A 25,449-nucleotide genomic window follows, 5' to 3' on the forward strand; every position below is an offset into this window, starting at 1 on the left:
TGCTCTGGTATATTATTTTATTCTTCACATGTTTAAATGATAATATTTTATTTTTAATTGTCTACTGTATATTGTGTTGTTATCCTTGTGAGCAGAGCACCAAGGCAAATTCCTTGTATGTATACAGTGTCCTCCATAATGTTTGGGACAAAGACCCATCATTTATTCATTTGCCTCTGTACTCCACAATTTGAGATTTGTAATAGAAAAAAATCACATGTGGTTGAAGTGCACATTGTCAGATTTTAATAAAGGCCATTTTTATACATTTTGTCGAAATTATTGCAGTGTTTATACAGTCCCGCCATTTCAGGGCACCATAATGTTTGGGACACATGGCTTCACAGGTGTTTGTAATTGCTCAGGTGTGTTTAATTGCCTCCTGAATGTAGGTATTAGAGAGCTCTTAGCACCCAGCCTTTCCTCCAGTCTTTCCATCACCTTTGGAAACTTTTATTACTGTTTATCAACACGAGGACCAAAGTTGTGCCAATGAAAGTCAAAGAAGCCATTATGAGACCGAGACACAAGAATAAAACTGTTAGAGACATCAGCCAAACCTTAGGCTTACCAAAATCAACAGTCTGGAACATCATTAAGAAGAAAGAGAGGACTGGTGAACTTACTAATCGCAAAGGAATTGGCAGGCCAAGGAAGACCTCCACAGATGGACAGAAGACTTCTCTCTATAATAAAGAAAAATCCCTAAACACCTGTCCGACAGATCAGAAACATTCAGGAGTCAGGTGTGGATTTGTCAATGCCCACAGTCCGCAGAAGACTTCATGAACAGAAATACAGAGGCTACACTGCAAGATGCAAACCACTGGTTAGCCGCAAAAATAGGTTGGCCAGGTTACAGTTTGCCAAGAAGTACTTAAAAGAGCAACCATAGTTCTGGAAAAAGATCTTGTGGACAGATGAGACAAAGATTAACTTATATCAGAGTGATGGCAAGAGCAAAGTATGGAGGAGAGAAGGAACTGCCCAAGATCCAAAGCATATCACCTCATCTGTGAAACACGGTGGTGGGGGTGTTATGGCCTGGGCATGTATGGCTGCTGAAGGTACTGGCTCACTTGTCTTCATTGATGATACAACTGCTGATGGCAGTAGCATAATGAATTCTGAAGTGTATAGACACATCCTATCTGCTCAAGTTCAAACAAATGCCTCAAAACTCATCGGCCGGCGGTTCATTCTACAGCAAGACAATGATCCCAAATATACTGCTAAAGCAACAAAGGAGTTTTTCAAAGCTTAAAAAATGGTCAATTCTTGAGTGGCCAAGTCAATCACCTGATCTGAACTCAATTGAGCATGCCTTTTATATGCTGAAGAGAAAACGGAAGGGGACTAGCCCCCAAAACAAGCATGATCTAAAGATGGTTGCAATACAGGCCTGGCAGAGCATCACCAGAGAAGACACCCAGCAACTGGTGATGTCCATGAATCGCAGACTTCAAGCAGTCGTTGCATGCAAAGGATATGCAACAAAATATTAAACATGACTACTTTCTTTTACATGACATTATTGTGTCCCAAACATTATGGTGCCCTGAAATGGAGGGCTATGTATAAACACTGCTGTAATTTCTACATGGTGAAACCAAAATGTATTAAAAAATTGCCTTTATTAATATCTGGCAATATGCACCTTCACCACATGATTTTTTTATATTACAAATCTCAAATTGTGGAGTACAGAGGCAAATAAATAAATGATGGGTCTTTGTCCCAAACATTAGTGATACATACTTGACTAATAAAATGTATTCAATTCAATACGCACACCGAGATTTGATGGCAACAATCTATTAAGGATATTGATGTGCAATCATTTTATTCAGCATAAAAGACTATGGCATTCAATGAAGAACAGTAAGCACACCAAACAAATGGCTTCTAATCACAAAGCTCCATTAACTGAGTCCATGAAAACAGGGACACTGTGAATGCAATGTTGCTGATAAATCATTTAAAGGCATTTCAGAAATATGACTGGAAAACCAGGATCATAGCATCAATAATGTTAGCACAATCAATTAACAGATGGTTCCATGATTAAATGCAACATCCATCGTTTTACTGAGCAGCACGGTCCAGAATGTCCCAGCTTCGATTCCTAATAGCTGGGACGACAGATGGGTTGTGGGCATCACCTTCCAAATAATAAGAGGCAGATGGGCCTGTGCTGTTTGTATTGCCCTTCACAATTCATCCATAACTAGCAACATTTTATTATCAAAGCTTATGTCAGACTTGTGGCATCGTCTGACGCAGACTACACACAATCTGGAGCCAAATGATACATCACCATTTTAACAACCACCCCAACACCACCCTACCCACCCCCAACAAAGTACAAAAAATCGTATCCCTTTGTAACACACTAATAAGTTTACAACAAAGTTTATCAAGTTAGTTGGTACCTATGGAGTTCAGTTGTTAAAAAAGTTGGCTTTGAATGGGTTAATTATTCACCAGGTGTCACGAGGATTGCTAAATCTACCAAATGATCCATCATTTGACCAGAGTTGAACACCATTATTGTTTTTTGTATTTATCGCTGATGTTTGCATTGGTTTCTTTGGGAGAAAAGCAACCCCTACCTCCTCCCTGCTGGACATGAGCGAAAATGCTAGCATGGATGTGATGGGCCAAAGGACCTATTTCAGTGCTGAACAGCTCCTCAACAGACTACTCAACAGATTGATCAACATTTGTGGGCAGAGAAACAGAATTAATGTTTCACGAAGACGACTTTCCAAAACAACAGGGAAAAGATCATAATTCTGAAATGTTATCTTTTTTTCTCTCTATAGATGCTGCCTTACCTAGCGAGTATTTATAACATTTTCAGTTTTATTTCAGATGTCAACCATTTTTTGTCCTAGTGATAATAGGTGTGCACAAACTCTGAATACCCTGTATTCTAATTCCACTTAAGAGACAGAAGTCTGTTATGAGCAGCCATTGGACACAGAGCAAAATTAATACCCTCGAGCCCCAAAAAAATTGCCATTTGAATTGCTCTCCGCAGTTAGTGCAACAATAACCAATTTAAAATAGACAGGATAGCACCACCAATAAAAGAGAGGCAATGTGTCTATCTGGCTGCAATATTAGGGGTCGTTGATATAATGCAGTAAGTTTAAATACTTTTGTCAATTTTCTTACACTTTGTCAAGCCTCTATCATTTAGCTTCAAGTTGAGAGAGAAAGGGTGGGAGGAAAGATCTCTCACTGTCGGCTGTCTCACATCAAATGTTAGCTTCAATCCAGCACTTGAAGGACAAGGATCTGCAATAATGGGTTGGCAATTGGGATTTGGGGCATCAACAAATGGAAACAGATGCAGGAGGACTGCTCTCGTGAGATCGGAGCCGAGACGCATTGTTTAAGTATAATGAAGGGAGATAATGTTGTCAAGCTGGAAAGGGTGCAGAGAAGATTTACGAGAGGATGTTGCCAGAACTTAAGGGTATGAGCTATAGGGAGAGGTTGAGCAGGCTAGGACTCTATTCCTTGGAGTGCAGGATGATGAGGGGTGGTCTGACAGAGGTGTACAAAATCATGAGAGGAATTGATCAGGTAACGCACAGCATCTCTTGCCCAGAGTAGAGGAATCAGAGGACATAGGTTTAAGGTGGGGGGAAAGATTTAATGGGAACATGAGGGGTAACGTTTTCACTCAAAGGGTGGTGGGTGTATGGTATATGGATAGGATAGGTTTAGAGGGAAATGGGCCAAATGTAGGCAGATGGGACTAGCGTATGTGGGACTAGCGTAGATGAGACATGTTGGGCGGCATGGGTAAGTTGGGCCGGGGGCCTGTTTCCACACTGTATGATTCTATGAGTCTATGTACTGCCTCTCTAGCAGTGACAGTGACAATGGGACTGACTTGAATAGAGAAGGCACCATCCACCTTCAGGTTCCCAAACATGTTTAGAAAGAATGGCTGTTGGCTTCTTAATAGCATTCACTTAATTTCTTCAACACAAATTAAATCCCTTGAGTTAACAATTCGGTGAAGTAACAAACAAACATTTCTTCTGTGGCACTTGGCATTCACAAAGATCGGCAGGGGCTTCAGGAACTTTCCTTCCCTCCTATTTTCAAGGAGGCAGCAGATCCACGGGTGTTTTCAGGGGGTGGTTCACTTGTGCAAGTATGCATCCAGCCAAAGCTCACCAGACTCCTTCAAGGAGCTGCAAGAGAACACCCACAGCATAAATCCCCGCTGCCGCTCCATCGGTCGACAAGACCTCGCCCGAAGGTCAGTCAGTAGGTCCAGGAACCCACCCGAAGGCTCGTTGGACGGTGTAACCGGGAGGGAACTGGAGATATCGGATGCGAGGAGCAAGGGCCGGTACGAGGGTGAACCAGGGTAATGCCTCCAGCGCCTTCAAGGTCAGCTGCAGGAGGTGCCCCGGGACACAAAGATGGCCGGGCGAGGTGAGGAGAGGGACGTCTGTTCACAGGAACTGCTCTAGCACTCCGAGTGCCTGGGCGGATCGAACTTTGGACTTTGAATATTGGCGCCAAAAATGGGAGCGCCAGCACGTGCAATATGTGCGAAATAAATTTCACTGTGCAGTTGCATATGTGACAAATGAAACGCCATTAAACCATAGGTGGGGAGCAATTATCACCACTTGCAAAGAGCCAACTGCTCTGCTCATCTCCGTAGTGACTCTAACAAACTTCTACAGATGCACTCTAGAAAGCATACTGTCTGGTTGTCACACGTTAGTTTGGGAACAGCTCTGTCCAAGACCGCAAGAAATTGCAGAGAGTTGTAGATGTAACCCAGTCCATCACCCAGACTTCTCACCATTGACTCCATTAACACTTCACGGTTCCTTGGAAAAGCAGCCAACATAATCAAAGACCTATCCCAACCCTGTTATTCCTTCTTTTCCCTGCTCCCCAAAGGGTAGAGAAGCTTGAAAAGGTGCACCACCAGACTGGAACAGCTTCTGGCCTTCAGTTATCAAGCTTCCAAACTGTCCTTCCTAGGGTACTGAGCTTGGGTACTGTCCGATTCACCTCTACCCCATTCTGGACGTTGGACTTTGTCTATGGAACTGATATGCTACAATGCTGAGAACTATATTCTGCACTCTGTATCTTCCCCTTTACTCTATCTACTGTACATGAGTTTGAACTGATTGTATCTATGTACATTATATCTGACATTTGGATAGCATGCAAAACAAAGCTTTTCACAGTACCTCGGTACATGAGACAATAATAAACCTAAACCTAAACAAGGAACTGCAGATGCTGGTCTAACAAAGGAATAACTCAGCATCCCTGAAGAACATGGATAAGTGACGTTTCAGGTTAGGACCCTTCTTCAGATTTCGTACCTAAACCTATCTTTGTTATTGCATGGGTTGCGAGATCAGTGGGTGAAAGTTGTATCACCATGAGAAGACAATAGGATGATCTGGTGAGAGGGTCTGGCTGGTGATGGAGATAAACGATAAACACCAGCCATGAATGGCTTGCTTCCATGCTATAAACCTCATGTGATCACAGAGGTCACTACCTCTGGTTATGTGACAGAAAGTAAGGCAACTGTCAGATTATTACAGTGCCAGAAGATTGGCATTAGCCAAGTCTGTACACTCTAGTTCAGGGCAGCACAGTGGCACAGTGGCAGAGTTGCTGCCTTACAGTGCCAGAGACTCAGGTTCGATCATGACCATGGGTGATACCTGTACGGAGCTTGTACGTTCTCCCTGTGATCACATGGGTTTTCTCCATGTGCTCTGGTTCCCTCTCACTCTAAAGACATGCAGGTTTGAAGGTTAATTGGCTTCTGTAAAATGTCCCTAGGGTGTAGGATGTGAAACGGGGATAACGCAGAACTAGTGTACAGATGATCGCTGGTTGGCATGGACTCGTGAGCCGAAGGGCCTGTTTCCACGCTGTATCTCTAAACTCTAAAGGAACAGTCCCTCACCCAGCGGGAGCGGAGGTTGGTGGGTTTGGGAGGGCCCATGAGAAGAATGCTTCTCCATTTTTCTCCTTTCACCTGTTGGCTCACTGGAAGCAGTAAGATTGACACAAAGTAACTCAATGGGTTAGGCAGCATCTCTGGAGAAAAGGCATTGGTGACGTTTTGGGTTGAGACCCTTCTTCAGACTGAGAGTCAGAGGAGAGAGGAACTAGAGGTATGGAAAGGTACAGAACAAATCAGAGCCAGCACCGATAACTCAGGAAAGGTGGAGCCCACAATGGTCCATTGTTGGCTATGGAAGCAGTGATGACGGAGGGATTTGAATGGTGAAACTAGCAAGCCGATGAAGGTGTGGGAGTGTCGGAGAGAGAGGGAATGTAAGGGTTACGTGAAATGAGAGAAATCATTATCATTACCAAAGATAGACACAAAATGCTGGAGTAACTCTGCGGGACAGGCAGCACCTCTGGAGAGAAGGAATGAGTGACATTTTGGGACGAGACCCTTCTTCCGACTGAGAGTCAGGGGTGAGGGAAACTAGAGATATGGAAGGGTACAAAGAGCATGCAAGGTGTGAAAGGGCATACCGTTGGGTTGTAAGCTGTCCAAGCGAAATATGAGATGCTGTTCCTCCAATTTGCTTGTGGCCTCACTCTGAGTGGAGGAGGCTCAGGACAGAAAGGTCAGTATGGGAATGGGAAGGGGAGTTCAAATGTTCGGCAACCGGGAGATCACAAAGGCTAAGGCGGACTAAGTGAAGGTGTTCAGCGAAACGATGCACTAGAAGCAGTGCTTGTCAGGCAAATGTTTAATAATCTGAGGGCATCTGTGGTTTTTAGGTCCTGCGAAAAAAAGAGCTGGAGATAATGCAATGAGAATTTACGGCGATGCAGAGAGGAGAGCGTGCAGGGAGGAGGCGGAGTTAGTTTGGTTTTGTAACACAGCCTAGTCTCTACTTACTGAACAATGTCTGCAAAGGCAGTGAACAGAGTCTTGGACTGGTAATCCAGGCCATGCTTGGCACACAGCGACCTCACCAGTGGTGCCACCTTGTGGTAGTTGTGCCTTGGCATTGTTGGAAACAGACTGCAAATAAAGAATAGAAATTAAACATCATTGATTGAAAATGCACACTCAGTGAAGCTGCTGTCTGCCTGAAACATCACAAACTCTTCCTTTCCTTGTCCATCCAAGTTTAAATTTCAGCGACATGGACTTCTATGGGATCATTGATATTAATTTATATAGAGTGGGCAGCATAATGGCGCAGCTGGTAGAACTGCTTCCTCACAGCGCCAGAAACCCCAGTTAAATCCTGACCTCTGCTGCTGTTTGTATGGAGCTTGCATATTCTCCCTGTTTTTTTTCTTGTAAACGGTGCCAAAATATGGTGGATTTGTGGTTGTGCAAAATGATTTCATAGTGCTGTGCATACGTGCCGGAAAAGAACCATTGAACATGTGGATTTCCTTCAGGGGCTCTGGTTTCCTCTCACATCTCAAAAAGATGCAGGTTTATAAGTTAATTGGCCTCTGTTAAAAAAAAAATCCAGCTAATGTGCAAGGAGTGGAAAAGAAAGTGGGATAACATAGAAGAAGACGAACAAGTATGTAGGTTAATTGACTGGGTAAATGTTTTTTTTTTAAATTGTCCCTAGTGTGTGTAGGATAGTGTTAATGTGCGGGGATCGCTGGGCGGCGCGGACTTGGTGGGCCGAAAAGGCCTGTTTCCGCGCTGTATCTGAAATATGAAAATAATATGAAAATAATAGAACTAGTGTGAATAAGTGATCGATGGCTTGTGGGGCCTGTGAGAGCCAAAAGGCATATTTCCAATACTGTATCTCTAAACTAAATCAAACTAATTTCATTTTATGTTGCTTACCGACCTCTATTTAACATCTAAAAAAATGGTCATGAACATGTCATTTCGCAAGTTTATTACTAAAATATAAAAAATGAGTTGTACATTCTTATACTGAAACTACACAGTGGCGCTGATGGTAAAGCTGCTGCCTCAAGTGCCTGAGACCCAGTCTGACTGATGCTTAATCACAGAGACACTAGGAACTGCAGGTTCTGGAATCATTAGCAAAACACAAAGTACTGGAGGAACTCAGTGGGTCAGGCAGCATTTGTGGAGTGAATTGACAGATGACGTCAGATTGAAGAAGGGTCCCAACCCAACATGTTGTCTGTTCATGCCCTCCAGAGATGCTGCCTGACCCACTGAGTTACTCCAGCACTTTGTGTAAAGTTTAATCATGTACTGGTATTATCATATTACCTGCATTAATCATATTACCTGCATTATCATATTATCTGTATTAATCATATTACCCGTTTAATCAGATACCTGTATCATCATATTATCTGTATTCTACCATCTGGATTCGTAGATGACATATATTTATACATGAACTTCACAGCCATTTCCAAATAAACCACCTCACACAGCACACCCAACTTGCACCTGTACTCCACCTCAATATAAAACCATGAGAGGAGCATGTGTAGGAAAAAAAACTGCAGATGCTGGTTTAAATCGAAGGTAGACATAAAATGCTGGAGTAACTCAGCGGGTCAGGCAGCATCTCTGGAGAGATGGAATGGGTGACGTTTTGGGTCGAGACCCTTCTTCAGACTGAACATGGGAGGAGCATGTTCCTGTGAGTGCCTTTGTGCAAAGCACCTCACGCTTGAGGGTAATACTCACTGATGCTCAATCTGGAAGTTGAGGTGACCCGTGAACCAGTCATTGAAGAAAGACTGATGGACATTACAAGTGGCGTGCAACTAAAAGGAGAAAGTAAAAAGTATCCGGTCATGATTTACAAATATCACAAACTGTAGGATGCAGAAACGAAAGAGAGCAAAAGATCCTACTAGAATAATTACAGCAAAATAATTAATACAACGGCCTGACATGCAGTCTACATTTTTAAACCAGATGTATAAAGCAATGTACAGTGCAGAGAAAGAAATAGAACTGTACACATGGAAAACAGGCCATTTAACCTGTGGAAATACGGTTTCAACTAGTTTCTTGCACATTAGATGGAAAAATTCAAGATTAAATAAACTTGTAATCCACGCAGTCCAGTTTCCAGAGAACATAACCATGATACCAAAAAGCTCACACAGTGATCACTGGATGGTTAATGTCAAAATGTTACGAAAGCAGTATGGAACATTCACCTAATGACTCTAATGCTCTAGTGACAAAATGCAGAGACCTTTTTTCTGCATCTAACCATACTGTGTCTGACCTGGGTTAAGGCTGATGCTTACAGAAGGAACTTGAAATGAGAAGACTCCCTTTCTCCAGGTGGAGGTGGCCAATATCTTAAAAAGGTTCAAATCTACTCCTTGGTCCCGGAACGTTGCGACTCTCTGCGTGCCGGTTCCACAAGAGGATCTGCTGTCATACATTACAATTGCTCCACTCTTTTAAATCTTTATTTCCTTTTATCCTTTATCTGTACACTGTGGACAGCCTGATTGTATTCATGTATAGTCTTCACTTCACTGGATAGCTCGCAAACAAAAGCTTTTCACTGTACCTCAGTGCATGTGACAATAATAAACTAAACTAGATGAAGTCATGTGGAATTGCATCTTTTGGTTTTAAAAATATTCTTTGTTCTTCTGTTGCAACAAGAACAAACTTTGGGCAGCGGTAGAGTTACTGCTTTACAGCTCCAGCAACCCGGGTTTGATCCTGACTCCGGTTGCTGTCTGTATGAAGTTTATATGTTCTCACTGTGACCACTTGGGTTTTCTCCGCTTTCCTCCCACGCTCCAAAAGATGTTTAGGTTTGTAGGTTAATTGGCTTCGGTAAAATTGTAAATTGTCCCTAGTGTGTAAGATAGTATAAGATCGCTGGTCGGCGCGGTTTTCACGCTGTATCTCAAAAGTCCAATTGGATGAAAGAAGATGGAGGAATGATCATGTTTCAAGTTTCTAATTTGCAAGATAAGGTGGAGGCAGCCTGAGGACATCAGATATACCACATACATTGGGCAGCCTGAGGACATCAGATATACCACATACATTGGGTATGCTGTGCTGCGTTGCTCACTTCTATGATAATAACGAACTCTTGGTTAAGATGGAATTAATTACCGGGAGATGGTAATAAATCTCAATCATATCTTCAATTTAGTTTAGTTGCGTTCCAGTGCACAGTGGAGCAACTGGTAGAGCTGCTGCCTCCCTGCGCCAGAGACCCGCGTTCGATCCTGACCTCTGGTGCTGTCCGTGTGGAGATGGCACATTCAACCTGTGACCATATGAGTTCCCTCCCGGTGCTCCGGTTTCCTCCCACATCCTAAAGACGTGCCGGTTTGTAGGTTGTAGGTAACACCTGCCTGTGTTTGGCCCATATCCTTTTAACCCTTTCCTATCCAAGTACCTGTCCAAATGTATTTTAAATATTATTATAGTACCTGCCTCAACTACCTCCTCTGGCAGGTCGTTCCATACACCCATAAAAAAGTTGCCCCTCAGATTCCTATTAAATCTTTCCCCTCTCACCTTAAACCCATGTCCCCTAAACCCAAGTGAGGAGTCTTCACTTAGATCAGCGTCTGTGACATTTGTGTCTCACCTGCATGGTCAGCCATTCCTCCTTCTGATCGTGATCAATTGCCATGGGAATGTGGTTCATCTGGGTTACCCACACGAACCAATTACTTTCCACAAACCTGCAAATAGAACCCATGGAATTAACCGTGAGGGGAGCAATTTGCTCTGATCAACATATATATGGGCAATGTAATAAAAAAGGAACTCTGGAGAACGCAGCATCACTGGAGAACGTGGATAGGTGATGTTTTGGGTCGGGAACCTTCTACCGACTGAATGTAGTGGAGGGAAACTGGGCGCAAAAGACCAGGACAAATCAGGGCCGGGTGGTTCTCTGATAGTCCAATTGTTGGCTCAGGACTGGGTGATCCCCAGAGGGATACATCGTTGCGAACTGTGGAACTGGTTTGTCCTGGTCTTTTCTTGATTCCAGTTCTCCTCTCTACCCCCCCCCCCCCCCCCACTTTACAATTAATATGAAGAAGGGTCCCGACTCGAAAAATCACCTATTCATTTTCTTCAGAGATGCTGCCTGACCCGCTGAGATACTCCAGCATTTTGTGTCTACCTTTGGTATAAATATAGACTTATTTGCCAGGATTATAACAGTGAGAACAAGGAGCCTCCCAAAATGTCCTCCTTCCTACACTCTACGTCAAGATACAGCACAACATCTTTCACCATTTTACCTTGAAGTTTCAGGTTATAGCCTCTGCTCGCCTTTCCAATGACCTGAAATGTTAACTCTTCCATTCCCCACAGGTGATGCCTGACCTGCTTCTTCAGGTTTTTTCAAGTTAAAGGTGTAGCCAGTGGCACTCACATGGGGCCCAGTTTTGCCTCCTTTTTTATCAGTCACGTTGAACAGTCCTTGTTCCAAACATACATTGGCACCATCGCCCAACTCTTTCTCCACTACACCGACAACAGTTTTGGCGCTGCCTCCTGCACCCATGCAGAAACCGTTGATTTCATTAACTTTATCACTGACTTCCACCCTGACACTGCTCTCTACTTTCTTGATCTCCTTATCTCCTTCACAGGGGACAGACTATCAACTGATGTCAACTACAAGCCTACCTTTTGTCCTTTCATCTCCGGCCTTTGTCCAATTATTTACCAATCAAAACTCCCCTCTCCTTTTTCCACCTATCACTTGCCAAGCTTTGCCCCGTCCCCACTCCTCTTCCAGCTTTCCAACTTTCTCCACCTCTACTGCAAAGAGTCTGGAGAAGGGTCCTGTCCCAAAATATCGTCTATCCATATTCTCCACAGATGCTGCCTGTCCCGCAGGGTTAACCCATTACTTTGGGTTTTGTTTTGTAACAGAATCTGCAGTTCCTTGTTCCTACTGAGTAATTCAATATCTTCTGTTTATAATTCACAGGCTACAAACCTGCAAAGTGAATTAAAACTTACAAAATGATCCAAAACAATATTTATTCCAAATCCCACATTACCCTGGATTAATAAAACAGACCCTTCGGCCCCATCGAATCAGCGCCGACTAGCGTTCTCCGCATACCAGCACTATCCTGCACACTAGGGACAATTTACAATTTTTCCTGAAACCCAATTAACCTACAAACCTGCACGTCTTTGGAGTGTGGGAGGAAAACAGAGGACCCGGAGAAAACCCATGCGGTCATGGTGAGAACGTACAAATTTCGTACAGGCAGCTCCCGTAGAAAGGATCGAATCTGTGTCTCTGGCGGTGTAAGGCAGCAACTCTACCGCTGCACCACCGTGCTACCCCACTGAGTTACTGAGACTACCGTGCCTGCCTCTATCATCCCAGTTAGCCAGAGGTGGCTTTGACGAGTCCTTGTGAATGAAGCCTGAGTCCAGTGAGGACCAACCCAGTCCATTTTTTCTTCTTTTTTTTTTAACCAAAAATAATTTAATCAATTATTAACAATAATACTTACAGTACAAAATAAAACTAAACAAAACCCACCACCATAATACAAGTCAAACAAAATACTAAATAAACTCATGTACAACGATATTACCATCCTTATTGAGGATGACTGACTACCACCCCATGCAGTGCCTAACGGTCCCGGAAATCCCCCAGGACGTTCGTGAACAGCGCATAGTCCCTCTCAAGTACCATCCGGCCTTGGACGTAACCCCGGAAAAGGGGCAGGCAGCCAGCTTGGGCACCAACTAGTCCTTGGAGCTGCCCACCCTCCAATATCCAAGGTTCAGTGTTGCAGTGCTAATTTTTTAGGTGCCGGAGCTGTCAATGGTGCCGGAGCTGTCAATGGTGCCGGAGCTGTCAATGGTGCCGGAGCTGTCAATGGTGCCGGAGCTGTCAATGGTGCCGGAGCTGTCAATGGTGCCGGAGCTGTCAATGGTGCCGGAGCTGTCAATGGTGCCGGAGCTGTCAATGGTGCCGGAGCTGTCAATGGTGCCGGAGCTGTCAATGGTGCCGGAGCTGTCAATGGTGCCGGAGCTGTCAATGGTGCCGGAGCTGTCAATGGTGCCGGAGCTGTCAATGGTGCCGGAGCTGTCAATGGTGCCGGAGCGGCCACTGTTAAAATTCCCCGCTATTTATTTTGTTTGTTTTTTTTTGTTACAGAGGTGCTGGAGCGCCGCTCCGGTGAACTACGGCAGCACTGCACCCCTGCCAAGGCTGAATGGCAGACAGATCTGTCCCATCAGGTCAGGACTGACCTCTGCCTGTGTCCATGGGAACTGGTGCCCCATTAAATGGACGAGGGAATGAAAAATAGCAGATAAACAAGCAAAAAGGCAGAAAGAAATATATAAGTTACTAGACCAAATGGGCTCGTTGGGCCCAAACCTCTCCTGCATTGGTGCAGCATCCTCTCCTCTCTCCCCCTCCCCCCCCCCCCTCCCCCTCTCCGCCTCCCTCCCCCACTCCACCCCCCTCATCCTCCCTCCACCCCTCTCCCTCCCTCCCCCTTCCTTCCCTAGGAGATAGATTTAAACTTTAAAATGTGAATAACTTAAAAAATATAACACCGATTTCAATGAAACTTCTTCCATTAGCACCAAAGGGATGACGGTGAGTAAGGTATGCCTAAAATTGTCATGCTATCGTGTACCGTTTTGGCTGTAATTCAGGAACAAACAAACAGACAAACGAGTTTTAGTATATAGATGGTTGTAACAGCACTGGGTAAACAAAGGTGCAAATTAATGCAAGAGGCTTTGCTATGCAGAAAGTGCTGACTAAAAGCTGCTCTGAAATGACTGCATTTGACAGAAAGATGAAGGATTGGATTCTCAGTGCTGGGAAACAGCAGTTGTTATAGCATTACATCAGCTGCCGTGATCACGATTAACATGTGCTGTGTAGACAGACTGACTGGAGTAGAAGAATAAAACTATTCAATGGTATTAGACATAATCAATGTGAAGAACCAGAGGGGAGATAAACAAACCGCACGTCAAAACCGTTTGACTGTCAGAACTTTCCGAGACAATCAGAACCTGTCAGACTGGTGAAGATTGACAGGTTCTCGATTAGAATGACTGTCATGATTTATGGGGAGAAGACAGGTGAATGGGGTTGAGAGGGAAAGATAGGTCAGCCATAATTAAATGCAGAGTCGACTCAATGACCCGAATGGCCGAATTCTGCCCTTATGACTTACAATCATTTTGACAGGCAAAATGCTTTTTCCTACCGCACAAGGTCATAGCTTTAAGATGAAAGAGCAAAGTTTAAAGGAGCAAGTGTTTTTGCACAGAGGGTGGTGCGTGCCTGGAACGCGCTGCCAAGAATGGTGGTGGAGGCAGACACAATGGAAAAGATTAGAGGCTTTTATAAAGACACATGGATATGCAGGGAATGGAGGGATATGGATCATGTGCAGACAGATGAGATTAGTATTATTTTGGAATCGTGTTTGGCACAGACACGGTGGGCTAAAGGACCCGTTCCTGCAGCCCCTTTCCATCAATCCACCTCCATGGCAGTGATCAGCCGATTGGTTGCGCTTCTTGTAACTGTTGATACCGATAACTGATTGACCAACGCGAGGAGTGACATGGAAGATAGACACAAAATGCTGGAGTAACTCAGCGGGCCAGGCAGCATTCCCGGAGAAAAGAAATAGGTGATGATTCAGGCGAGAACCCTTCTTCAGACTGAAAGGTAGAGAAGGCCAGGAAAAAAACAGGGCAAAAGTCATTGTCATAGAGTTATACAGCATGGAAACAGGCCCTTTGGCCCAATTTGCTCACACCGACCAACATATCCCCTTTACACTAGTCCCACCTGCCTGCATTTGGCCCATATCCCTCTAAACCTGTCCCCCCCATCCCCTGTACCTGTCTAAATGTTTGTTAACAGTGATATGATTTGACAGCCTTACCTCACCAGGAAGAACATGGCAAGGAATCCTCGCACGCCAAGCAGAGGGATGTATGTCAGGCTGATACGGATGTAAAAAGACACCATCCAAGCCAAGTCCTGTGAAGGGCAAGGAAAACAAATATCACTTTACAAATGGACCATTATTTTTCATACCATTTCCATTATTCCCTTGCGCAGCTGTTCCAGGGTTTGGACCCAGAGATGAGGGGTGAGCTCTGGCACCTCATCCAAGTTCCCAGGCTTTACCTGTTAAAGGACAGTCGTTATGAACTGGCTATTGAAGCACTGAGGAGAAGGGTGGGAATGGAGGGATAGGGATCATGTGCAGTCAGATGGTTTAATTTATGAATTTAGTTATCTGTTTCAGTCTGTAGAAGGGTTCTGACCTGAAACACCACCCATCCTTTTTCTCCAGAGATGCTGCCTGACCCGCTGAGTTACTCCAGCACTTTGTGTCTATCTTCGGTATAAACCAGCATCTGCAGATCCTTTCTACACACTGAATTTAGTTCATCTTGGGATCATGTTTGGAATAGATTTCCTCCTTATTTAGACTTTAGAGATACAGCTCGGAAACAGGCCCTTCAGTCCACTGAGTCTGTGCCGACCAATGATCTCCCCATACACTAGGGTCAATGTTTTACAACATTGTTCCAAGCCAATTAATCTACAAATCGTTGGAATGTAGGAGGAAAAAGGAGCACCCGGAGAAAACCCATGCAGTCACAGAGAGAACATACAAACTCCGTTCAGCCAGCACCCGTAGTCAGGGTCAAACCCGTGTCTCTGGTGCTGTAAGGCAGCAACTCCTCCTCTGCGCCACTGTGCTGCCCCTTGTTCTCCACTCCATCTGGAGATGACATGATACCAGCCCACAACCAGCAGTCTACAGGCGAGGCACAAGGCAGAAATTAAATACTCTGCACAGCGGATGCAGGGATGTGCTGGAGAGGGAGCGTCGATCTACGTTAGGCGAGGATGGAGAACAAATTAAATAAGACACTTGTGCAGGAAGGAACTGCAGATGCTAGTTTATATCGAAGATAGACACAAAATGCTGGAGTAACTCAGCGGGTTAGGCAGCATCTCTGGAGAAAAGGAATAGCTGACATTTCGGGTTGGAACCCGTCTTCAGAATAAAGTGTCAAAGACACTTGTTGGTAGAGAGAGGAATTTTAATAAAAGGTAAAGCATTTTGCACCTAACAAATTATTTAATTTTGGATTCATATCAATATATTAGGTCGGCCCAGCAACAATAAAGAACACGGGAATAATGTCTGTCATAGAACTAATGGGAGCAGCTGGAGTATTGACTCCACAAGTGACACGTGACAAGCTGGGCAATGGGACCCTGCCGCGTTGGTGCAGACACTTCTCAGGAGTAGCGGTGCAGTCTAGGATGCACATTGCCTATGTAAAATGAACAGTTATGTACACGTCTCTCCCTCTATGAAGACCCCCATCAGGAAATTGATTGGGGTTATGTTTACAGATGCACCATTGCAAGCATAGATCATCATTGTAAGAATGTATTAATACAGAAAGAATTCGAGACAGCATTCAGCCAAAAAGGCTCCCTTCCTTCCAGTTACTATAAACTAATTTCACATGGAAATGTGTGCTTGAGTGTCACCCTCTGCCCATGTATTGTGACACACCACGGCAATATAAGGTACTTACACTTTATACCAAATCATTTTCTTTATCAATACATTCCTTAAGTCACGCCATTCCTCAGGCCAATTTTTATACATCTGAACAGGGTATGGAGATGAAGTTGTATTCTATGTCCTCACCCACCACATTTCTGAGTATAACTCCACATTGAACAAAACACAAAGTGCTGAAGGAACTCAATGGGTCAGGCAGTATCTGTGGAGGGCAATGGACAGATGGCATTTCGGGTCGGAAGTATTCTTGAGTCCCGAATCCAAACGTCATCTGTTAATCTGAAGAAACATCCTGACCTGAGACCCTGACCGTCCATTCCCTCCACAGATTCTGTCTGACTCACTGAGTGAGTTCCTCCAGCACTCAAGATTCCACTGTCCTCAGTTCCTTGTGTCTCCATTATCTCACATTGTACATTATAAATATAAAAGTATATTAGAAATAAATGCCTGGTATTTATTAAATATCCGAGTATATCCTTTCACACGGCATTGTAGTTAATAAAATTGTACACTCCTACTGATGATAATCAGTATAACAGATATCTAGGTACATTATTAAATATACCCGTTGTATCCCATGCCTCTGCCGAACAGCATTGGGCGCTGATATTCCATTGCATTCTGAAGCAAGAGTATTTTTCTCTCATCCACAAGAAGTCTAGAGGATTTTCTTGTGATTTGTTCCGAAAAGGAACAATTAAATTCTTACTCACAGCAAGTAACGATGAGGGAAATTTAGCACCCAAACTGAGATCAGCTACTTTACATCAGTGAAGGAAACTGCAGGTGTCCAAAGGGCTCGCTGGTTGATGCTTGCAGTGGTTAGGTTACCGAGAGAGTTACATTCAAATCACAAGTAAAATGGTGCTGGAATTGAAGTCAGAGACAATCAAATGCCCTGGCGTCTGCTGGAAGTACCCACCATCCACTGCATCCGGGACACCGCAAAGTAGAAGATGTACCACTGGAAGTAGAGGGGCAGCAATGCCGGAGGACCAACTGCGACAGAGAGATGACAGCATTTAGAATTGATGTGCTTGAGGCACGTTTAAGACAGGTGCTAACACCACTTCGTCTGACAGACAATGAGAATAAATGAAGAGCTTTTTTTGCTCAGTTTTTGTTTTTATACTTATTTTTAATTGCGAAAAAGGTTTATTTTTGGAATTAAAACGTGAGCAACATAGTACACATCATGAAATCAGTGACAATGAACCACCGCTGCCTCTATCACCATGCAAGTTCTTTGCACCTGTTTTCCTCTGTCAGCCAAAGCAAATAGGAAAAAATGCACACTTTTCCCAAGAAATTGCACTCATTTTTAGTACATTACACGGTCTATTTTGTATTTATCATGACAGACGGAGAGTCCATGAGCCCCATTGAGTCAATGGGCCATATTCCCCTGTGACCTATTATTTTCTCATGTGCCCATCAACCACAGCTTACTACCACCCATCCACTCTAGGGCAATTGCTGATAAGTTGGTAACCTATATTCCTACTGAACTGCAGGACGTGGGAAGAAACCGGAGTAGTGCAGGGAAACCCTAGCAAAAACATGGAGCAGTTATGACGTATACGGGTGTCAGAGGTTAATGGGAGAAGGCAGGAGAATGGGGTTAGGAGGGAGAGATAGATCAGCCATGATTGAATGGCGGTATAGATTTGATGGGCCGAATGGCCTAATTCTATTCCTATCCCTTATGACCTTATGAGCATTGCACACATTTAACAGTGGAATTCAGAACCAAATCCAGGTCACTGGTGTCTTGTTGGAACTACAGTATTTGCTGCATCTCAGGTCAAATCAGATGTCAACAAACACGTTGCTATCTTGGCAACATCCTTGCCTTTAAAAAAATCTTAAACATGTTTTTGACCCTCAAGCAGTATTAAAAGCCAGCCGCTATGGCAAACGGGCAGAGGAAGCAAGTTGGGAAAGCAAGGAACTGCAGTTGCTGGTTTACAAAAAGAAAAAGATACAAAGTTCTGGAGTAACTCAGCAAATCAGGCAGCATCTCTGGAGATTCTATCCAAGTTCTCCACAGATGCTGCCCCACTTGATGAGTTGCGCCAGCACTTTGTGTCTTTTCCTGATGGCTAACTACTGACTCTTCTAGTCATTATTTACTGACTTGCTGTTCAGTACAAACATAACCATCTTGGATGGGGGGGGGATTTGATTCACAGGTCAGGCAGCATCTGTGGAGAACATAGATAGGGGGCTGCACACAAAGTGCTGGAGTATCTCAGTGGGTCATGCAGCACTTCTGGAGAAAACCAATAGGTGACGTTTCGAGTTGAGACCCTTCTTCGGACTCTGTACCCTTCTGTGTCGCTATTCATGGGCAAACTACACGAACTGAGCTGACATTTTCAACGATTGCTAAAGAGATGACTTGCCAACTTGCCGCCACCCGCAGAATAAAACCAAACAAAAATCAGTGAATTCAGAGGAGTGAAAAGGGAAGAATATTGGAGAAAAATTAAAATACATTTTTGCATGAACAGATGGAAGACCTGAACGTCGGAATGTAGAACTGTGCCTGTCAAAATAATTAGCTTCTAAAGCTCCATGTACACACCCTTGAAATGAATCAATGCACAGCAACTATGCCTCTCAGCAAATTTAACACTGTTCACAGACCATAGCCTGTCCAAGGTAAACACAGGAAATCCACTCTCTGCATCCAGCATATTTTACCGTGCAGTCATGAGAGGGAGCTGGCCAATCAATGGGAAGGAAAACGAATCTCCCCACTGTAAGATCTATCAGGAGAGCTGGAATAACAGAGCCAGAGTGTCAGAGCGCCTGGGATTAGTGGGGGGGTGGGGGCTCTGAGGAGTACCAACTCTGAATGGAACACCCATATCACGATATATTTCCACTCACACATTATACATGGCTTGACAGTCCTGGATTCTTTTCCCCGCAGCTCTCAAAGCCTAATCCACATTGTGATTTTTATTAACCATTTCATTACCCACAATAACTAGGTCCCCAACAGGACCCCTATGTACCCACATAGAAACAAGGAACTGCAGATGCTGCTTTACAAAAAAAAGACTCAAAATGTTGGAGTAACTCAGCAGATCAGGCAGTATCCCTGGAGAAGGGTCTTCAACCTGAATTGTCATCTTTCCATGTTCTCCTGGGATGCTGCCTGACCTGATGCTTTACTCCGACATTATGTGTCTTCACCAAGTGCCAACTCTCATCTGAAAGGCAAAGTGCTGGAGAAACTCAGCGGGTCAGGCAACATCTCTGGAGAACATGAATAGATGACTTTTCAGGTGGGGCTAAGAATCCAGTCTGAAGACAGGTCCCGACCCAAGACATCACCTATCCATCTCTCCAGAGATGCTGCCTGACCTGCTCAGTTACTCTAGCACTTTATGTTCAATGCAAGATTCCAACATCTTGTTCCCTGTGTCTACCAACTCTTCCCTGATTGAAGAAAGATAAAGGATTTTTTGGGAGGAAGGGGTGGGGTGGGGGGAGGGGGAAGGGAAAAGGATGATAGCAGAGGTTAATTCCCACACATTAATGGAAGGACGCCAACCGACAAACAAGGCAATTTCTCGGGGAACGTAATGGGGAACCACATCTGCCCAATCTGTGGAGAGAATGAAGTTCTTCTGCCTAGCCAGCAGAAGTACAACTGAAGGAAGAGAGAGATACAACTTTGGACAGATGACTCTTTGGGTCAGTATGAAGAGGGGTCCAACCTGAACACGTTGTTTGCCCATTCTCTCCACAGATGCTGCCTGACCCGCTGAGTTCCTTTAGCACTTTGTGTTGTGCTTATGTAAAGGAGCATATTTTTCATCTGCTGTGGTTGTATAAGAAAATACCGTGGGAAGTGGATTTATAGAGATGAAAGAACGATCTGGACTAGCAATAAAAATTGCTTCGAAGTTCAATGTCAAATGTGGCAGGAACGTCTTAATTCAGAGAGTGGAAACAAACTGGCACTTGTTACATGACGTCATTGAGACAAATAGCAGAGATGGATGTAAGGGAAAACACCAGAGGGAGAAATAAAAGGAAGATTATGCTGGCCATGAGAAATGGTGTAGAAGATGAGCAAAATTCCGGTTCAGTCCAGTTAAGTTTTATATTTAAAGATCTAGCATGGAAACAAGCCCTTTGGTCCACTGAGTCCACACCAACCATCGTTCACCCATTCACACTAGCTCTATGTTCCCACTTCCTCATACACCTCCTGTACCCTCCGGGCAATTTACAGTGGCCTATTAACCTACACGTTGTTGGGATGTGGGAGGAGGCTGGAGCATCCCGAGGAAACCAACGCGGTCACAGAAAGAACGTGCCAACGCCACACAGACAGCTCCCGAGGTCAAGAGTGAACTTGTGTCTCAGACACTGTGAGGCAGCAGCTCTACAGTGGTCTATTTCTGTACATCCTAGGTAAATGCAATGATATTATGACAAAATGAGTCAGGACTTACTCAGGAAGAAATACTTGTGTTGGTATTGGTATGGCATATACTTCATCTTCTGCTTTCCCGCCTAGGTTAGAGAGTACAAAAATTATATTTACGCATTTTGTAGAAAATAAATGCACAATTTGTGTTGTGCATTTTATGGCTTTTAAGTCTTTGAGCAATTGGAGTTTATGTTGGAAACCTAGAAGGAGAAATCTGTGCATCCCAGTTTTAATCCATCGATATTAAATGTTGTGCGTCCTTTACATTTGCCCCTATTCCTGATTTGAGGACATCAAAAAAAAATTGCAGATGCTGGAAATTTGAAATAAAAACAGAAAATGCTGGAATCATTCCACAGGTCAGACAGCATCTGTGGAAAAAGGAATAGAGTTAACAGTTCGAGAAGAGCATTGGGCTTGCAATGTTCCTCTGCTTCTCCTCTGTAAAATTGCCCCTAATGTTTAGGGAGTGAATGAGAAAGTTGGATAACATAGAATTAGTTTGAACGTGTGATCGATGGTTGGTGTGGATTCAGTGGGCTATGGAGGCCTGGTTCCATGCTATATCTCCAAAAACTAAAATACTTCCTTCTTTGTTTAATTTTTTTTCATGCAAGGTCTATGCTACATCAATGGCCAGAATGAAAGCATACATAATCCTTGGATCCACCAACCATAGTAATTAAGTGACCTTATTTTATCTTTTGCATTGTGGGGGATTTCCAAATAAATAATTTTTACATTTATTTGTATGTGGATATCACTGGCTGGGCCGGCATCTATTAGCCAATTAATTGTTTGCTTGGGAGAGTGCTGGCCTTCTCGAACCTCTGCAATCTGTACGATGAAGCAACACCCACATTGCTTTTAGGTAGTGAGTTCCAAGGTTTCAGCTGAACAGGTATGTAATAAAAAAAGAGTTTATTTCTAAGCCAGGATCAATATGTGATGAGGGAGGAAACCATGGGAGATACTAGTGACATAATGAACTAGTTTAGTTTAGTTTAGAGATACAGCGTGGAAACAAGGCCCTTCGGCCCACCGAGTACAGGCTGACTAGTGATCATGTCATACATTAGCATGATCCTACACACTCGGGACAATTTACAATCTTTATTAAAGCCAATTAACATATAAACCTGTGCGTCTTTGGAGTGTGGGAGGAAACCAGAGCACCCGGAGAAAACCCATGTGGTCACAGGGAATAGGGAGTCACAGGGAAAACATACACGGTTACATACTCCATATGGACAACAGCCGTAGTCAGGGTCAAACCCGGGTCTCTGGCACTGCAAGGCAGCAACTCTACCACTGTTCTACAATTGTTCTGCTGTTGTCATTGCCCCTTTAACTAGTGGGGGTAGCAGGTTTGGAAGGTGTTATCAAAAACCTTTACTGATAGTCAATGCAGGGCAATGACTGCTATTAAATACTCATATACACGAGGTACTTTTTGTATACAAAAAGCTGCTGGTTTGAATGATTAATAAACATACATGTCACGTCACCAGATAAAACAAAATGACGTTTAACTTTTTTAAATCATATCATATCATATATATACAGCCGGAAACAGGCCTTTTCGGCCCTCCAAGTCCGTGCCGCCCAGCGATCCCCGTACATTAACACTATCCTACACCCACTAGGGACAATTTTTACATTAACCCAGCCAATTAACCTACATACCTGTACGTCTTTGGAGTCTTTGGATGCTGATACACCCATATTGGTATGTACCATCACAAAAAAAAGCACGTCGTATATGTAAACGCAGCTGGTGTCCAATACCGTCTATTATACAGGTTTGATCTTTTTCTTGAGGTGTAGCGTTATCTCCCCATTAAAGTATCTATCCATCTGCCCCTTCCCTGTGGCACGGGATGGTAAACAACAAATAACATGACAAGAATACAAAGGGATTGAATAATCAGCGGGTCAGACAGCATCTCTGGAAGACATCGATAGGAGACAATTCAGGCCTGGATCCTTCTGCTTGGGGCGGCTCAGTGGCATAGCCTCACAGCGCCAGAGACCAGGGTTCGATTCTGACTACGGGCACTGTCTGTACTGAATTTGAACGTTCTCCTTGTGACTGCATGGATTTTCTTCAGGTGCTCTGGTTTCCTCCCACACTCCAAAGACGTACAGGTTTGTAAATTGTAAATTGTCCGTAGTGTGTAGGATAGTGCTAGTATATGGTCAGCATGGATCAGGTGGGCCAAAGAGCCTGTTTCCGTGCTGTATCTCTAAAGTTTAGAGTCTTCCAGAAATGTTGCTTGAGTTTCTCCAGCACATTGTATTCTATGCAAGATTCCAGCATCTGCAATTCCTTGGATCTACATATACCATAACATGGACTCCCATGTCCCCCCTCCCCCTCAAACTTTAGCCACCTCCTGCCAGTTTTTATAAAAACTGGGATCCCATAGCCTATTAAACAGCTGCACTGACCCGTGCTCCCACTCATTTAGCTGCATCCTAACTACTCCAGCAGTTGTCAAACGTGCTGGTGGCAGAACCCACGATGAGACATCCATCGATACTTACCTCAACTGCAAGTTTCTTCCCCAAAACAAAGAACATGGGATGCATATTAATGTCGGGGTCCTTGCGGTAGCAGTTGGGTTTGGCATGGTGCTGGAAGTGGAGGTGGTTCCACCAGCTTGCTGGAGCACCCTGTACAAGAACAGAAAGAGTAGGTGTTGGGTTGGCAATCATGGCCACTGCCTACCTACTGCATCCTACACCCAACATCCATACATCAAACAACTCCACAAAGCTCTCAACAAACACCCGCGGGTAAATAAATGTATTCCCCCTTATTTTGTAATATACAAGGGACATATCTTATTTCCATCATGGAAGCCAGTGAAATGGACTAATTTCTTTCTCCTGATGGTGTTAACCAACCTGCGGGACCAAAGGGGCCATTCTTGCACCAGCATAGATGGTGACGTTCAGCAGAATAGTTGGTTCTAGGAGCATCACAGCCATACCACATCCCCTCCTTATCAAGCCCTTCCAACAGGTATTTCTGCATTGACACTGGTGTTGATACAACAGGATTCAATAGGCATATGCAGTTTACAGCAAAATAATCTCCACGTACAATGTGACCCACTGCAGGTGACCCTTAATAAACCTGTGGACAATGTGGTCTGCTTGGGCTCGCTCAACACAGAACGTCAGATACAAAGTAGGTTTTCTGCCCTCACTCTAGGGGTAGTATGGCTAAGCAGTCTTGGAGCATTGCGGATAACAGTCTAGGGGCACTCCAACTGTCTAGTCCAGGGACATTGGAGCTATTATGCCCATACATCGAGGGTAGAAAATGTGCTGTAACCTCAGGTTTACACACATCACGATTGGGTGCTTCAAGCTGCTGGGTCATTTAGATCCTGGGCAAGAGCATACATAAAGCAATTTATGAAGGATTTTGTTGAGCTAGTAATGAGTACATTATGGAACAAATTCACATATGCAATCTGAGAAATTCTAAAGTAACACAAAATATAAGAGAGCACAAGAAGGATGTTCTTTTAGGAAGGAGATGAGGAGAAATGTCTTTAGTCAGAGGGTGGTGAATCTGTGGAATTCTTTGCCACAGAAGGCTGCGGAGGCCATCAGTGGATATTTTTTAAGGCAGGTAGGTAGATTCTTGATTAGTACAGGTGTCGGAGGTTATGGGGAGAAGGCAGGAGAATGGGATTAGGAGTGAGAGATAGATCAGCCATTATGGAATGGGGGAGTAAACTTGATGGGCTGAATGGCCTAATACTACATATGACCTTACAACAACAGTGGGAAGCAGTAATAGTAAGAAATATGGAGCAAGTCAAAAACAATTAGGCACAGCAAAGTAGAGAAAGCCAAAGCAAGTTATGAAGAGGACTGGTAGATACTCAGAGAGAGACAGGTGCAAAAGTCCTAGAAGAGATAGAGAGCGACAGAGAGATACGCACAGAGGTGAGTATATGTGAAGGAGAAGGCGGTGCAATAGACAATAGGTGCAGGAGGAGGCCATTCGGCCCTTCAAGCCAGCACCGCCATTCTATGTGATCATGGCTGATCATTCACAATCAGTACCCCGTTCCTGCCTTCTCCCCATACCCCCTGACTCCGCTATCTTTAAGAGCTCTATCTAGCTCTCTCTTGGAAGCATCCAGAGAATTGGCCTCCACTGCCTTCTGAGGCAGAGAATTCCACAGATTTACAACTCTCTGACTGAAAAAGTTTTTCCTCATCTCCGTTCTAAATGGCCTACCCCTTATTCTTAATCTGTGGCCCCTGGTTCTGGACTCCCCGAACATTGGGAACATATTTTCTGCCTCTAATGTGTCCAATCCCTTAATAACCTTATATGTTTCAATAAGATCCCCTGTCATCCTTCTAAATTCCAGCGTATACAA

The 25,449-nt window shown here is 44.0% G+C and overlaps 1 protein-coding gene across 1 annotated transcript in view; it reads right to left on the reverse strand.

The window, feature by feature from the left end:
* Positions 1-1,678: 1,678 nt before the first annotated feature.
* LOC144602301 (acyl-CoA (8-3)-desaturase-like) overlaps positions 1,679-25,449 on the reverse strand; it is a 38,962-nt gene continuing 15,191 nt past the window's right edge. Inside the window, exons 5-12 of the mRNA XM_078415241.1 lie at positions 23,588-23,716; positions 21,063-21,123; positions 17,510-17,586; positions 14,911-15,008; positions 10,584-10,680; positions 8,690-8,769; positions 6,935-7,060; positions 1,679-4,214 (exon numbers count right to left, since the gene is read on the reverse strand). Of these exons, the coding sequence (XP_078271367.1) occupies positions 4,163-4,214; positions 6,935-7,060; positions 8,690-8,769; positions 10,584-10,680; positions 14,911-15,008; positions 17,510-17,586; positions 21,063-21,123; positions 23,588-23,716 (720 nt within the window). The 3' untranslated portion in view covers positions 1,679-4,162. The remainder of the gene's footprint in view (positions 4,215-6,934; positions 7,061-8,689; positions 8,770-10,583; positions 10,681-14,910; positions 15,009-17,509; positions 17,587-21,062; positions 21,124-23,587; positions 23,717-25,449) is intronic.

Source organism: Rhinoraja longicauda, chromosome 18, assembly GCF_053455715.1.
Source record: "Rhinoraja longicauda isolate Sanriku21f chromosome 18, sRhiLon1.1, whole genome shotgun sequence".
NCBI classification, from domain to species: Eukaryota; Metazoa; Chordata; class Chondrichthyes; order Rajiformes; family Arhynchobatidae; genus Rhinoraja; species Rhinoraja longicauda.